The sequence below is a fragment of the Cuculus canorus genome, chromosome 10 (assembly GCF_017976375.1).
Source record: "Cuculus canorus isolate bCucCan1 chromosome 10, bCucCan1.pri, whole genome shotgun sequence".
Classification (NCBI taxonomy): domain Eukaryota; kingdom Metazoa; phylum Chordata; class Aves; order Cuculiformes; family Cuculidae; genus Cuculus; species Cuculus canorus.
This window is the reverse complement of record NC_071410.1, coordinates 2,102,534-2,118,706: the sequence shown is the minus strand read 5'-3', so window position 1 is coordinate 2,118,706 and position 16,173 is coordinate 2,102,534. Positions and strand designations below refer to the sequence as shown.

At 45.4% G+C, this 16,173-nt stretch overlaps 1 protein-coding gene across 3 annotated transcripts in view; it reads right to left on the bottom strand.

Moving 5' to 3' along the window:
* Positions 1-6,302: 6,302 nt before the first annotated feature.
* Positions 6,303-16,173, bottom strand: part of LOC104054315 (sodium/hydrogen exchanger 2) — a 30,973-nt gene continuing 21,102 nt past the window's right edge. For all 3 annotated transcript variants that reach the window (XM_054076031.1, XM_054076033.1, XM_054076032.1), the window contains 5 exons: positions 15,734-15,898; positions 14,925-15,036; positions 13,467-13,601; positions 8,980-9,034; positions 6,303-8,088 (listed from right to left, as the gene is read on the bottom strand). In XM_054076031.1, coding sequence (XP_053932006.1) covers positions 7,952-8,088; positions 8,980-9,034; positions 13,467-13,601; positions 14,925-15,036; positions 15,734-15,898 — 604 coding nt within the window. In that variant the 3' untranslated portion in view covers positions 6,303-7,951. The remainder of the gene's footprint in view (positions 8,089-8,979; positions 9,035-13,466; positions 13,602-14,924; positions 15,037-15,733; positions 15,899-16,173) is intronic.

The window sequence follows — 16,173 nt, the reverse complement described above, 5'->3', positions numbered from 1 at the left end:
TTGGTTCCTAATGGTTTTGTCTTCTGCTGGAGCATCTGCTGTAGATCACTGCCAGGAAGGGGATGCCAGACTAGGAAAATTATGATTTCTGAAGGGCAATAACTGTGTCCCTGTGACATGGCAGGAGGCTGGGGGAGGGAATTTAAACTACAGTGAAAAGTCAAGTTCCGATTTCCTAACCTTAGCCAAGGTCATGACCTGTTCTAAATAGGGGGGAAATAGATGAAATGTTGACTTCCTTACCCTACAGGATTTTGTGTTGCCAAATTAATTTCCAAGTGAATTTAATAGTTAAAGTTAACTGTGAACATATGGGTATCTCAGAGAAACTGTACAATGGTTGGGGAAACTGGAGAGGGTTGGGTAGAATTTTGACTACACTTCTAGCCAACTGTTGAGGCATATGGACTGACGAATCTGCTCGCTTTTCTTCTATGAGCACAATAGACTTTAAATTACAATAATTTATTCTGTCCTCTGCATTTTTCTTTCTTAAATATTGCAGGCTGGGATAGCTTTTAAATAATACATTAGATTTTTTTTCTGTCACAGTGGCAGCGCTGCTGTTTGTTTAATCTGACCGCAAGCACGGGAGGCATCCAAGAGGAGCCAGGAAAGGGGTCTCTGCCCAGAGGAGTCCCCACATGTTAGTGTGGGGAAAGCAAAGGTGGGTCAGGTTGTAGATTTTCTGTCATGCAAGGCTGAAACCAAGCCACAGCCCCCACAGCCCCAGCAGAGCTAGAGAGGGCTGCAGGGGGGGCACAGAAGATGTTGTCACATCTGGCACATAGGTGCTTCCAGCCAACCCTCCCTGCACCTTCACTCATCCCATTCCCACACGTATTAACCCTTTCCCAGCCCATCCTGGGCAGCCCAGTAGCGCCACTTTTTCCATCGTTTTGAACTGTAATACCATTCCTGCCCTGCAGGCATTCGGTTACTTCGCAGGCAACAACTGCTGCAATGAGATCATCTCATTGTATCAAACGTAAGATGTTCGATTACGTACAAAGTGCAACACCGCTATCGCCAGGTTAATCTTCAATAAGTGTGATTTCAGTCAGGTACCATTTCACTAACGTATAATCCTGGTCAAACCTGTCTCCGGTGGCAAGGACGACGGGTGGCTGTCTGTTTGTGCAAGCTATGTCTCAAAGCTGAACACGACCGACAGGGAAGTGTTGGCAAAGCTTGAAGGTGCTTGGTGAAGACAAGGGTTTGCACACCAGAAGTGAAGACTTTTTGCAGATTGCACTGCAATTGTCTGTAATTAAAATGCAAAATTAGCACTCATGTATTTAAAAAAAAAAAAAAAAGGCAATTAATGCACACATCCACATTTACGTGCCTACTTTTTAGACAGCTGTATTTGGCGTTACTGTATTTATGCTAATATGTATTCACAAGTTAGCGCTGTTTGCCATTTGGAAGGGGTCCTCAGCAATTCTCAGTCCCATTGGCAGAAAAAGCCCTGCATGGCTGCAGCAGAGCACTGCTGGTGCCCAGCCTTGGCTCCTCCTGGGCTATTACGAGCCCAGCCAAACAAGTTCTTAGGCTGTGGAACAGGAATTGAGTTTGCAAGGTCAAAACATCTCTCCATGCAATGAGCTGTCCCTCCTCGTTGGCACCCTCCCATGCATGTGCTCATCACCATTAAGGTCTGAAAAATTCCTGGACATAAGGGACAATGAGACCATGTCTGGAGCACCAGCAGCTGCAGGGATGGGGACAGGGCAGCTGCTCCAGTGTCACGTGGTGGGAGCACCCAGGGACACCTAACACGAGAGGGGCTATGGCCCTCTTGAGCTTCCTTCCACTCACCTTAATTTTCTTTTCATTTTTAATTAGACATCGTAGGATAGAATCAAAGAATGCTTTGGGTTGGAACGGACCTTTACAGGTCATCCAGTCCAACCTCGCTGTGGGAACAGGGACATCTTTAATCAGATCTGGTTGCTTGGAGCCCCATCCAGTCTGACCTTGACTGTCTCCAGGGATGGAGCCTCCACTGCCTCCGTGAGCAACCTGTGCCATCGACCCTGTTGTGTCCCCCCTCCTCGTGGGGGCTGCCAGAGGAGCAAAATCCTTCTGCATTCACCTCACCTCCGCAGGCCCCTTGTTCTCTGTTTCAGGGAAAAGGTTAAATTAAATTAAAATCATTATAATAGAAACCTTTTTCGTAAGGCTTTTTAGCCTAAAAAAATAGGCTATAATAGAAAAACTCGTTCTTTACAATTAATAAAGATGTTTTTTCTGAAGAGTAAGACTCAGACCCATTCTGGTCTCAACTTGTAAATGAGTTTTTTTGGTTTTCTTTTGTGCAAGCATTTTGTTCATATAGATTTTACACAATGCAAGAGACAGCCTTGTTAATAGACAGGACACACAATATACTAGAAAAGAAAGGAAAAAAAGAAGAAGAAATAGCAAGAAAGCCACCAATAAATCATTCCAACCCCGTCTCTTCCTCAGCAGTTAGAAAGGGCTGGGGATTTTCTGATGAACTAATCAGAACATGTTGGATTTAAAAACCAAATCATTTTTGAGGAAGGGCTGGGGCGAGCAAGTACCTCTGGAAAATATTTAAGAAAGACGTTTCTTAATTTTGAATGTTTCATTTCAGTGTTTTCAAAGAAAACGTTCCATTCTAGAGGGTAAAACAACTTTCAATATCTAGCAAAGAATGAAATCAATTATTAAATATGTAAACTGCTGTAATTTTTTTAGTGAGGGTTTTTTTTTTTTAATTATTATCAACTCATCCATATTTTTTCATCTTATCAGATCCTGGGCTGCTTTATGATGTTGCCCTTGTCCTGAACTCAGTGTGGAAAATGCGTAGAGTGTTGGGGTCAGTCCTGGTCCTCCCCTCAGCACAAGGTCCAAGAGGCACCTCCAGCAGGTGCCGAAGCTCTTAGTTGGCCTGAATGAACATTATGACCACACTTGTTTGCTCCTACAGAGCAAATCTGCACGTCCAACAGGCTGCCTTCTACGGAGGCGCTGGGCAGACCAAAACCTCCTCTGACTGTTTCCGCAGCCTGAAGGCAGGAGTTTGTATGGGGGAGCATAGAGGGGAGTCATCATCTCAGACTAGTCTACAGCCTCCTTTTATCCTGCCCAGTGCCTGAGTCAAGAGAACATCCCTAGAGCACTATAGCTATAAGTTTAGGACCTCCAGCCTCAAAGAAAACACAAATACACACCCCAAAAGTAATGTCCTACCACACTTTCTAAGCCTATAGAAACTGGCAATGATGTTGGTTGCCCTTTGTAGCTCATGTTGGCATCTCTGGAGCACTACATCAAAGCTAGGGAGGTGCATCACCATACCACCACAGGTGATCTGTGCAACGGTCAGACACAAATACCATTTGATTACCAAAGGAAACAACCCTCCCTTTCCCACCTTACCTTTTATGTGCCATCCGGGAGCTGCCTTCAGGTTCCTTTTATCCAGGGAGGTTGAATGAGGGCGTCACCACAGACGGCGCTGGGACCTAGACATTAGGAAAGGGAAAGCATACCCTGGGTGTTCTATTGACCTTTATTTCCTAATTGACCTTGAGGATTTTTTGCCTTTAAGCTTTTAAACTGAAATCGTGAATCTCCCAAACATAGATAATTCCAGCAAGGAGCTGGGGATAGCCAGCTTGGATTTTTCCTGGAATCAGTGTTTTACCTTTGATTGATCAAAGACTCCATTAGCACAGTTTGATTTGACATTTTTTGTGTTTTGATCCACGCTTGCAGAAAATTATATATTATGTAGATAGATCAACATATTTTTACATTCTTATGCTGAAAGCAGAGATTTTTTTTCCCCGTTTTATAAAGAGCCATGATTTCTGGTCTGCTTTCACTGACTTCCCACAGTCCTTTTGGAGATCTACATACCTTTCTGCATTGGAGCTTACCCTGATGACCTGTCATGCTCTGAAACGTGTTCCATGCAGTGTCTCCTTAGGGAGGTGAATACCTCTCGAGGGTCTCTGCCTTTACTCCTGCTCCCATAAACCTCAGAATGAGAAGAAACCAAGGAGAGTAAAGCCATTCGGATCGTTAGAAGTTCTAACCAAGCACTACCAACTTTGCCTTGGAAATGCCACCAGCATCCCCAGTCGGTTTTGCAAAGAGCAACCCCCCCAGTATAAGCTGCGCGAGGAGGGAGAGGAATAGATACCCATATTGCCATTTGCCCCTTTAATTCTGCATTGAAATTATAAGCACTCGTTCATCTCCATCACATGCTCCTTTTTCATCTCTACCGTCTACACGTCTCTTGGAAGAAGCACATAAGCCTGGGTGGTGAAAGATCCTTAATGTTCCTTAGGAGGTCGGATACGCTCAGCACTTGATGTCAGGAGAGGGAAAAGCTCCATTTGCCTCACCTGCTTCTTAAGTGTTGCCAGTACTTTCCAGGATTAAGCCATTCTAATCTCCTTAAGCGGTTGTGAAATAAAATAAACAGAAACATGATTTTTTTGGTCCAAATAGAAGTTTTAAAAAGCCCACGTGCTGAACACAAATGCTTTTTGGAGTCATGAGTGCAAGAGAGATTTACGGCCAGAGTTGTAAATGCGGTGGATCTACGTGCCCAGACTTTTCTGATGTAGTTTTTGGGCTCTTACTTTGCCATTGAGCTGCTCCCCATCCTTAGCAACTTTTGCCTGTTTGAACCTTAACTTTCAAAAGACTCCTGTAAACTTCCAGAGTAAGCAGAGAGCAATAACTCTCTGAACCGCTAAAGGAATCAAACTGATGCAATTTATTTCCACAGAACCATGCAATATTCAATGATACACTGAATCCGTGTTTTTAACACTCTTTAAAGGACTAAAACCCTGCAAAGAATTAATTAGGCATGCTCTGAAGCCTGAGCATTTAACAGTTTTCCACTCAGTTGTAGAATTTTAAGACCACCAACACTGGATACTGGCGAAGATTATCAAAGGTATTCCAGGCTGAAATACATACTAGTCAGAGGGCTCGGCCACTAAGCAACTGGAAAATACTTCATGAAAGTTTTAGCTCTATATTATGTTTTATAAGGAAAGTTTAAGGAAAAAAAAATCCATAGTGTCTGGAAGGTTACGTTTGGGGCAGAGTGACTCATTGGGAAAGTATGTACTGCACATAATATTGTCTTCTCTACAAATTGCTAATGCGGCAGAGAGGTATTTATGGTCCCAGCACTGCAAAGCAGGGTTGAAAGGGATTAATGGGCTGGGATCCGTGCGGGATCACCCGGGGTGGCTGGAGCTGCCAGCCTGGCAGGAACCTGCCACAGCCTCCACCTTGCCACGAGCTGCCCAGACGCACACCTGAAGCCAAGCAACATCCGGAATTGCTAGAACCTGGGAGATCCTGGCATCAAAATGTCTCTTGTTCTGCTAAAGTGAGATGAAAACATACAATTTTTAAAAAAAAAATGCAATCAAAATGTTGGGGTTTTTTTCTTTTTTTTCCCAAATCAGATAAAATTTCAGTTCTTTTTTTTTTCTGGAAGTGCCCTGATTTTTCCAACCATTTTGGTTGCCTGCTGTAGCATGAAAAAGAAATGTACACATCCCAAACCAGCCACCACTTGACAAGGTCCGTGGTGACTCAGAACAGTTTTGCAGAGAGTTAATTTTACACAATGGGAAACTCAGAAAAAAAAAGACCATTATTTAAGTACCCGTGCCCAGAAGCACAATGGATGCTGTTCAAGACAAAGACAGTGCGGGCATCCAGATATTTCATCTCAGAATCCAAGCAAGCAAGAACTGGCCAAGATATTCACAAAGTTTCTATTCCTGATTAAAACCAAACTTGATTATAAACTCCTTGGCAAGGAACTTGATTTATTTTCCTTTTTGCTTTCCAGCTACAGAATTAAGAGGACCAATCCTAGTAAATCTTCCTATAGCTACTGACTGTGCAGAACTTCAGAAGAAATCTTAAACACTGTGGACATTAAACTGGAGGTAAATAGCAGACACTTCAACCCCAGATAGCTGGGGACTTTCAGATTCGATATTATTTTTCCCTGTTACTCATATGCAATTGCTTACGCCAATAAATAGATTGTTTTCCTGACTCCTTACAATGGCTCGCCTTGCTCACAACCTTGTGATCGCTGCCCGAAGGCTGCGCGTGGCAGAGCTGAATGCAGTGCTGTTCCGAGTGGCTCTGCCGGAGCGGTGTCACCCAGAGAGACAGCCCCGTGTGTCACCAGCTACCGCCGATGTCATCGGGAGCGCGTTGCGGATGCAAGGAGGAAATGACTCTTAGATGACCTCATAACACAGCAGGTTTAATTGAGATAGAAATATAGCGCGTATATATTACAACATCTTTAAAGATGGGCAAATCCAAGCAAGGTGGATTAAAATAAAACAAACCAAAACTTTAATAATGTAACTGAAGACAATAAGGGATTTAAGCTACAATCAATAAATATATACATATATTTACACAGACACATCAATAAGGCTAAAATATCCAATTTTCATTTGTAACGAGGTGAGTTTTCAGTGATGGGGCAGCAACGAGCAGCCTTCAAGCCAAAATTAACTACATTGGCTTATGTCAGGACACTGCAAAGGGGTTTGTTCAAACGAAAATGAGACCCCCCACATCATTTAAAAGTGTACATACACACCATTTTTTGTCTTTAATAGAAAAGAAAAGCCCAGTGTACCTGGCAGCGGTCTTCCAATGGAGTATTTCTGCACACAGGAGAAACGCTCTAGAAAAATATCATGGAGGAGAGTATGCGAATTCCCATAGTTTCTTTTATTTTCATTTCAGAAAGAGCCACTTGTTCAGATTAAATACACTTCCATCCTTTAATGCAGAGCAAATGGAAGTGAAAGGAAAGTCTCAACAACAGCAATGCTAAAACTTACCCTATTGGGTTCAGCTATGGACAAGAATTGAAAGGCTTGAACACTTACCTGGAGTTTCAAAGACAATCACGCAAGTCTGGAGATATCTGCCTTCCTCGCGTGCTATCCCCGGAGTTCACCCACACCCGCTCTGCAAAGGGGGTTGCAGCCTTCCTGGCAGAAGCGCTCCACAGCAGCAAGGTTTCAGGTCGTTCTCTGCATCTTCTAAAGAGATGCACTGAACTCTCACCCTGCAGCTCCCGGCTACGGCAGCAGGGATCGGCTGAGAGTCTTTTCACGCTTGCTGCAAAGCAGCCACAGCGCCAGGCTTGCCCGTCTCTATAAGGGCCGGCACGCTTTTCTCCTGGTATCACCACTGGGTTTGGAGCACCCCATTTTCTTGTTTAAGGTGAACCATTTCTTAAATAAATTTAAAAATAAAGAGCAAGCACATATTTTCCCCTTTTAATGCAGCTGTGAAAAGGTTTCATTAAAAGAACTCGGTCTAGGTGTGGGACAGTCCCTGCGGTAAGACACAACGCCTTATTTAACTCTATGGCTTATCTTTGGACTTCATGTGATTAATGTTCATAGTCAGGATCCCTCAGCTGCCGAGGAGCAGAAAAGATCTTTTACTGTTTCTCCTGTCACGCTCTGTCACCTAATAAAAACTGTCCTTGAGATTATGAAGTTTTCCCTGAATACAATCTAAACGCTCCCTCCTGTTTAGCCTATCCCTGCTGACTAATGAGAAGATCTGATATCTCACCTTATTAAAACATCCTTTCTTGCAGTTACAGGCAGTTTCAGCAGTTTTTGCAGGCTGAACACACTCATTTTCCTGAGCTCCTCTCTCAAGCGTTACCTTGCACTGCTAGTGCTCAGCTTTGCATCTTTTCCCTCAGTTCCCTTTAAAAGCCCAGTGCTGTGCAACGAGAGCACATGTTGTGATGCCCACTGTGTCCTGTCCACCCTGTCCTTTTCAATATTCATCTTATTTACATTATCTACATGTATAGCAGCCATCCATGAACCAGAGTCAGACCCATCACAGGAAGCCGCCGGCATCGCTTTTGCTTTTACATCTCCAAAGTCAGCTCTTTCTCCATTTCTTTCTTCTCCCTCCAGGCCGTGTCACTGGGCTGTGGTGGTGGGATGACGCACACAGACTGCGAGCGGTTCTCTTTCACTCCCTGAAGCTTTTCTGCATTCCCCGCTGCGGGAAGAGAGAAACACCAGCTCGTATGAGAACTGTTCTGCTTTGAGGGTCAACAGGAGTGAAGAAACACCGAGAGCGACCGGGGTGGTGGCCTATTTCTCATTGGGGATGAGCACTTTTCAATGATGAAAACAAAGGTCAGTGCTTCAGTTGAAGAAAAAGGCAAACAAAAAAATTTAAACCCTATTTTGTACGCTAAAATATGCAACGTATCTGGATCAATTCTTTTGTCAGTTCTCATCAGCGATTCCTGCCAAGCATCTTAGTGCTTAATAGAACATGAGGAGTGGTACCAGTTTCGAATGCTTGCCTGGCGGGACACGGGGGATGAGAAAACTCTGTGTCAACTCACACGTCCATTTGCAGCACACAGGTAGTGAGGAGGCCAAACATCTGGACTGGGACACCCTTCTCACTCGCTACAGTTCCCAGTGCCACTGCCTGCCCCCCAGTCGCTGCTTGGAGACCTTCACTGCCCCAGTGCATCCCAGTGCTCGCTGCGTGTCGTCTCAGGTGGGGCTGAGATGGGGCACTGGGGATGGGAAGGCTCTCAGCACTCCTTATCCATAGAATCGCAGAACGCCAGGTTCAAAAGGACCTCAAAGATCATCTGGTCCAACCTTTTTTAGGTGCTTACTGGTGATGCTTCTCTCAGGAGCCCCACTTCGTCCCCCAAGCTGGGGCGATGACCCTGCCACTCTGCCCAGAGCGCAGGAGGGAGGGCAGCAGGCTTTGCTTTGGCCGTCTCCCAAATCCCAGCCCTTCAACGGACGTGCCATGAACCTCAGCACATCCTCCCTTTCACCCACTGGGCCACCCCACGGGGTCAGGGTGAGAAGGGGAGGTAGGGAATGACCACCAGCACCCACCAGGCCGTCCCCAGCTTACCGGAGAGGGAGCGGCATGGCCTGGAGTCACCCGGCATCGAGTAGGAGTCATCCTTCTGTGATTAAGGAAGAAAAGTACTTTGATGCATCTATGGAGGATGGGTAGCAAGTCTGTGAATGACGCTCCTGCTTCAGTAATTAGCCATTCGCAGCCCCCAAGGACTCCATTCCCACTTGTTTTACTTTGGCCAAGAAAAACAAAAAGAACTATTGCTAAAACTAGGTCGAATAGATGGCAGAAAATATTTACAGGTGCCAATTTGTTTCCAGTTAGTGGAGAGGTCTGAGCTCTCCTGGAATGATGCAGTTATGCGATGGGAAGGGGCAGCCCTGGAGCGGGGAGGACGGAGCAGGCGAGTGCAGGAGGCGAAGCCCATCCCTGGGACACAGACGGGTCTCACCTTGGCTGTTCTCCACCTTGGCTGCAGGCCAAGGAGGCAGGTAACGAGCTCGCACTAACGAGCTCCCTGTCCTTTCACTCCAGCGCTAATCTCCACCCTTCAGGAAAAAGAAAAAATATAAATCAGGTAGCACAATGCTGCCTGAATTGTTCGGTGCTTCTGCAAACTGGGAATAAGTCTCTCGCGCAGCTGTGATTTGGCACCTCAGTCCAGAAACCCAGACTGCCAAAATAACTCTGGACACCTCCCAGCCTGGTTTGCTGTTTTGTTTCGGTTCCTTTTTCCTCCCTCCCCTAAGGAGGACCGATGCCCTCCATCCCTTGTTCATGCTTTTATTGACCATTTTAATAACAAAGCCTTTGCGGCTCCAGCAGCAGCGCTGGGCTCCCTGGAAAGCATTCCCAGGGCACTTAACGATTCTCAGAGCATGCTCCATGAAAGGGCTCCGACATAATTACCAAAGGCACTATGTCATTTACACACATGGCTTACAGGCAGCTCCAAATAAGCTCCTTCTCGGGGACCGTACTTGTGTTTTGGCAGAAGAAAAGAGGACGAAGTTGCCTGGCTACAGGTGCAAGGATTTTCTGGGTGCTCGGTGGTAAATAAAAGCTATCCCGGGTCTCCAAAACCGCCCTGCCAGTGTACTCTGTGTTGGATCTTTGCCTACAATAAGGCAAGCCCAAAATCCAGGCAGCGTTCAGAGCCAGCGTGATGCACAGCTCCAGGAAGCAGCAGCCTTCGGAAGGAATTTTGTCCTCGGGCAGAGGAAGGCGAACTTTTTGCTGGAAATAGATAGTCTTGGAGTTAATCCTCTGGGCTACGATTCAGATCTGAAGTCACCTCGTAGTCCTGCCAAGGCTTTTTCTGCCTGGTGTAAATCATTTAACCTGCGCCGTTGGCTCAGGAGGGACGAGGATTGTTCTTTTCTTACTTCTTTTCTCTGCCTTCCCAATTCACTCTGCAACCCCTCCTTGGCAGAGGTTTCTAACGCAGCACTGCTGCAAAAGCAAAGCAAGACTCCCAAAGTGCAGTAGACCCTAAGGCACCCAAAGCCACCCAAGGCTTGGTTCATCCCAGCTGAAGCCACGTGTCGGCCATGGACCAGAGCATGCCCCAACAAGGGCACTGGCTTCTCTGCACTGACCGTGGAAGGAGATAGATTGTCCATCAGGTGAAATGAACTTCTCTCCTGGCTCCTCCCAGTCTGGTACAGCCACTGACCTATAGGAAGACACTCTTCCATGCATTCCTTACCTCGCGGTGACTGATATAGGGGGAAAAGACCAACCAGCACATAATAAATTACAAGATGAATGTAACTGAGCTACAGCAGCTTCATATTTTAACAGCAAAGGAGTAACCAGCTTCAGTAAAAGAGAAAAATAGATATGCAGACAGTCAGCGAGCAGAAAAAGCAGGGTTTCTGCTGAACTAAAAGGATTTTCTAATTATTCACTCATCTCATAACACCTAAGTAACTGCATCACCAAAGCTTTTGTCAAATGGACCAGCAATAAAATACACGCAGGCATTTGACCAGTGAATTTTCAGTGGCTTTGCCTGAAGTTTGTTTCACAGTTCCTTGTTTTCCAGTTGGGTTTGCAAACACAGTTGTAATGCTTCCATCTCGTGGTGAAACGTAGAATAGAAAAAAAACGTGTGGCACGAGAGCATCTAGTTTTTTCTTGCTGACTCAAAACCTGGAAAGCCAAATCCTTCCCCTTGGGACTACAAAAGATGTAGTATCAGACAACTAGGAAAAAACCCTCAAATACTAGCCATATTTTTCATTCATCTCTTTCTAAACAGGAAAATGCCATTCACATGTCAACTTGGCACGAAACAAGATCTGAGTGGCTTAATTTTTTCCACCAAAATTTAAAGTGTTAAGCTGTTTTTAACAGGCTAAAAATCTACTTTTTAGAACAGCGTTCCTCCCTGCTGCTGACAAAGTCTGCAATCTGTCCTCCTACAGCATGAAGTAATAGCATTCACCCACCCTCCCACCTTGTCTTAACATCCCAGGGCTCTTGTAGAACATTATCCCATCACTTTTAGGTACCACCTTATTTCTCTTCGCAGTAAAATGTGGCAGCTATTGTAAAACATTAGCAGATAGGCTGCTGATCACAAAAAGCGTGCCCAATTTTTCCTTTTACGTGCAGAGGTTTGCTTCTATGGCTTAGAGTCACCCTTACAGATATCAGTGGAATCAGCTCTTGGTATTTACATCTGCTTGACTTCAGCACAAAGCAAAGGTGGCTGCTGTAAAGAGGCATAATTGGCACCAACAAATGACTCCTACAAGAGTATATACAGCAGTATTGAGTATATACAGCGATATTAAGCCTGAAACTGGTATTTTGCATAATCCATAGGAGCATTCGCCAACCCCAGAAGGTATTAGCCACCATCCATGAGGCAGCACAGAGTGACTTCTACTGCATTGGCAATTCCCCCAAAATATCCTGTCCTTTCAAAGGCCAGCTGTAAGCATTCCAAGTCACAGGAGAAACGCTCTTCCCAAAGGTGCTAGTTTTCCCACCAAATATTCCCCATAAACCAACGGGAGCAGCAGTGAGGGGGAAAGCAGGAGTGCAAGAGTTAACAATCAAATGTCCTAAAGTACGTAACGTGTGCTCAAAATCAGCCCCAGTTTGATGTTGTTCTTTTGAAGTTTAATTATACCAAATGTTCTACAGGAACATGCCATGTTCTTGCCTATCTATTTTGAATTGTAAGTACCAATCAGCATGTAAATGATCAAATTAAATCTTTTAAGTTGTTTGCAAGAGCTGGAACACCTTTCTGTGAATGAAGGGCTGAGAAGCAGCGGCATTTGATGCGTTACTGCTGTTCTCGGTGGGCTCTTCAATGACTGGCATTTGAACAAAGAAATCAGAGTGGAAGAAAGCCTGCGGCAGTCCTGAGTGCTTGTGCTGTCGTGGAAAATTACTATCTAAATAAAGAAAGATAAATTATTTCTTTTTAAAAGGTCAATCTGTTCTCCTCCTTGATGGAGCCTTGCTGCCCAGATTAGAGACCACAGTTTACACTTGGACAAGCTTGCTTGCTTGCTCTAGCTCAAGTCATCAAAATCTAAGATGAGGAAAAGTGAGTCAAATTCGGGGATGGCTCAGTAATTACTGCTGCAGACCTGAAGTCTGGGAGCAAAATCCAGGTGGAACGGTGTAGTTGCTTTTCCTCCAAAACAAGAGCTACAGATAATGGGAGGAACTGAAAAGACTAAGCCCACTCCATGAGTGCCATCCTTGGACCATTTCATCTTTCCACAGGGAAATGTTTTCCCAGCTTCTCCCACTGACTTCCAAAGAAGTCAGCAAATGCCTTCACCAGCCATAGACATTGTATTTACCTTGCTTCTCCTCTAACTCAGAACATGAACCAACGTGGAGCTGTGCCTGCAGTAAATTTGGACTCAAAGCAGTTCTCCCAGGAACCCAGTATGCAACTCTTCCCTCTATTTTGCTTTCTTCACGCCTGTCCAGAGCCATAGCTACTTCAAAAAAACCTCACCTCCAGAAAAAATGAGAAGGCTCACAAATATGCTTCTGTCCTTTCAAAAGAGTTGGGGGGGGGGAAAGAAACACTGACCAGTTTCAAATATTTACAGTCCATCTGGACCGTTGACAATGGCTGAACCAAATTCCTGCCTTCGATGACATCTCCCAGAAAAGAAAACATGGGAAAAACAGACTTCTGAATCTACAGACTAAGCCCAATTAATAACATTTGCTCAGTAAATAACTTTCCTAGCATGGACGGAAGCCTGTGCTCACAAAACACCGAATGGCACTGCACACAAGATAGCTCATTTGTTTGTCAGGAGTTGGACTGAGTTAGGTTTTTTCCTCCCCCTTGGTATTTGCTACTCACTGGAATGCAATTTAAGATTGAGAAACACTTTTTTTAAAATTTATTTAAGGCAACAGGATTTGTTTTAAAAAGGAAATACCCCCAGCAATAAAGTCTTAATGCACATCCCCAGTGTTTGTTACACCTTCACAGGGAAAGCAGCCTGTGGTGGTCTCTACGTGCCGCAGCCTCCCCCGCTCCCTCTTACCTCCTTCCTGGAGATGATCCCATCACCTCGGCTCACTTCCACCCGCATGCCCTTGTGCCGGAGGATCAGGATCTCCTTGGCGCGTCCCATGGGCTCAGTCTCTCCGGGAAGGGTGTGCCTGTTGTACGCCGGCCCCTGCACATTGCACCAGAGAGATTGCTGTTGGAGATGGGACCATCCCTCTCTCCACAGCAGCATCCCTTCACCAGTGCCTGCATCCTCCAGGGTCCTTCGCTCCCCTGTAACCATCCCACCTAGCTATGAGATAAACCGATGCACCCAAGTAGGAGAGACAGGGACGGAGGGAAAGAACCAAAGAAGGGACTCCAAACTCGGCTGCTTTATGCAAAATCACCCAAGTAATCACTGAATGTCAAGACTAAGATGAGTCTCTATCAGTCCAGGTGACACACAAACTTAGCGCAACTATTGTGTTTGAGGCGTCTTCAGCCTCAGAGAATCTGCCCATCGCTCCAGTATTTTATATCAGCCCCACCTTCACATATAAATCATGCAATCGACAGGAACCATAAATCCTGCTTCAGAAGCCGTGAGCCAACCAAGTTAATTCTCCCACACCAGTAGGAGCTGGGATAACTGTCACTACAAGGGGTGAGGCTGGATTCAGGCAGCAGTAAGTGCAAGCAGAAGCTATGCCTTCATCTTCATTCCATGCTCCGTTTCTATAGGTCCCCACCCAGCCTTATCGCACTGCTTGCCTTGGCTCAGCAAGAGGACAGGAGGGGGCGGTTGATCCCTCAGTGCTGAGCTGCCCACACCAGCAGCATCCCCAAGGACTCAGTATTTCGTGTGTAATCCATAAAACAAAGGCTTAGGTGGATTTTAAGGATAAAGCTCCGTGTATCACCATGTGAACAGCAATTACACCGCACAGTCCTAGGTGCCGTGTGAAACCTCAGGCAGATTATTTATGAGTTGTTCTGTAAACAGCAACTCTTTTCCATGCTATTTATCCGTTGCACCAGTTCCATAGCAAAACCGCTGAGTGGTTTTAAACCCTCTGCAGATTAATTTTCACTCACAGCTCACTGACTGTGCTCTCTTCTATGGGAAAAAAATGCAATGTGAGGATAACCCCATCCCCACTCTGCCCTGGAAGTAACCAGGAGCTGTTGCAACTGCTGGATCGCTAACCTGATGCCTGAAGATCCATGGACTCCTCCTTTCTCCTTTCTGGTTTGGGTACTGATGCCTAAAATACTTCATAAAATTATAGGCTGACTGGGTGAACCTTTCAAAAGCTGTCATGCTGCAAACAGAAATGTGCCACTGACTTGGAAACTGGATCTGGCTTCGCACAGCCAACTATTCTCTGTTCACAAAGAGACATCATTAGTAATTATGTAAATATTCATAACATCTGCTCAAGCTGTTAGGAAAACTGAGATAACTTTTGTTATTGGACATCTAAAATACAGATTGAGGGAAGAGTTATACCGTTCTCCTTATCCGGTACAGGTTCCTTGCCAGTATTTCCTGTATGTTTTCCAGGACATCCAGATTCAGAGTATTCTCCAATTTTTTGTCTGTTATGACAGTCCTGTTGTTGCTGCAAAGAAAGCCAGAACACTTCATTTCAGAAGATGCACAGCAGCACAACCCCTGTACCCACAAAGCCCAGTGTTCAGAGCAGCCCTTTTGGAGCCCACCACCAGCAGAAGTGACCAAGCTCACCACCAAGCGTGACCAAGAGGGAGCTCACTGCAGCAGGGGCATTTGGTATCTGTGTTAGAGCTGTGCCATCCCTGTGCTCCATTTTTAAGCAGATAACAGAGCTGTGGGGTGCTGTGGCAGAGTAGAAACCTCTGTGAAAGGTGAGACGGCCATTCTGACATGCAAACATTTGACCCTGCTCTCTGAGGTGATGTTCATTCTTGCTGTCTGTTCCCTTCAGTATGTGTGATGGGGCAAAGCCATCAAAAACAGTGCAAGTGCCTCTTCCTCAGAGCACAGCTTCTGTGCAACTACAAGAGATACTGCTGTGCCTCCAAGAACAAGACCAGACACTGAGTTCATCAACACCAGCAGATTGCTCATCCATCCAATCATTTTTAATACCCACCTACTAATCTTTAAATAGCGTTTACTTCGCCTTTCTCTAAGCTATGTTGCTCCTTCCCATGGGACAGCCCAGCAGGGAAGAGCAGAGCAGGCAAAGAAGTTTGCAAAAGCTTTTCCTAACCATTCCCTCCAGAGGAAGGGTTGGAGGAGTGATAGGAAGGGAATGACTGTGGAAGAGCACTTACAGCAAGGACGGGTGAGACGGGGCATGACCCAGCTGCCCCGCTTCTGCTAGCTCGATGGCATGCTTGCGCTCCAGCTTCTCGTAGAGAAGCACAATACTTGATTTTGGCTGATCGTATTCTCGAAGAAGGATCTTCTGCAGGTATTTGCTGTTGAAATATTCTAATCTGTTTGAGAACAAAACAAGACAGGCTTAGCCTCCTCCCATGACTCCCCACCAAGCCAGCAGCTTCATAGGCTACGACCGCCCCATTATATTCCATTACCTTCTTTCCAGAAAACAAAGGTCAGTCCCTAATTATTTTTGCACTGCACTACATAAGCTATGACATGAAAACTTGCCAAATACACTAAAAGCTCCCCAAAGTGGCAGATTTATCATGAACTCTACTATAAGTGCTACAAGAACATGCAGTAGCCCCAAAGGATGCAACAGATATAA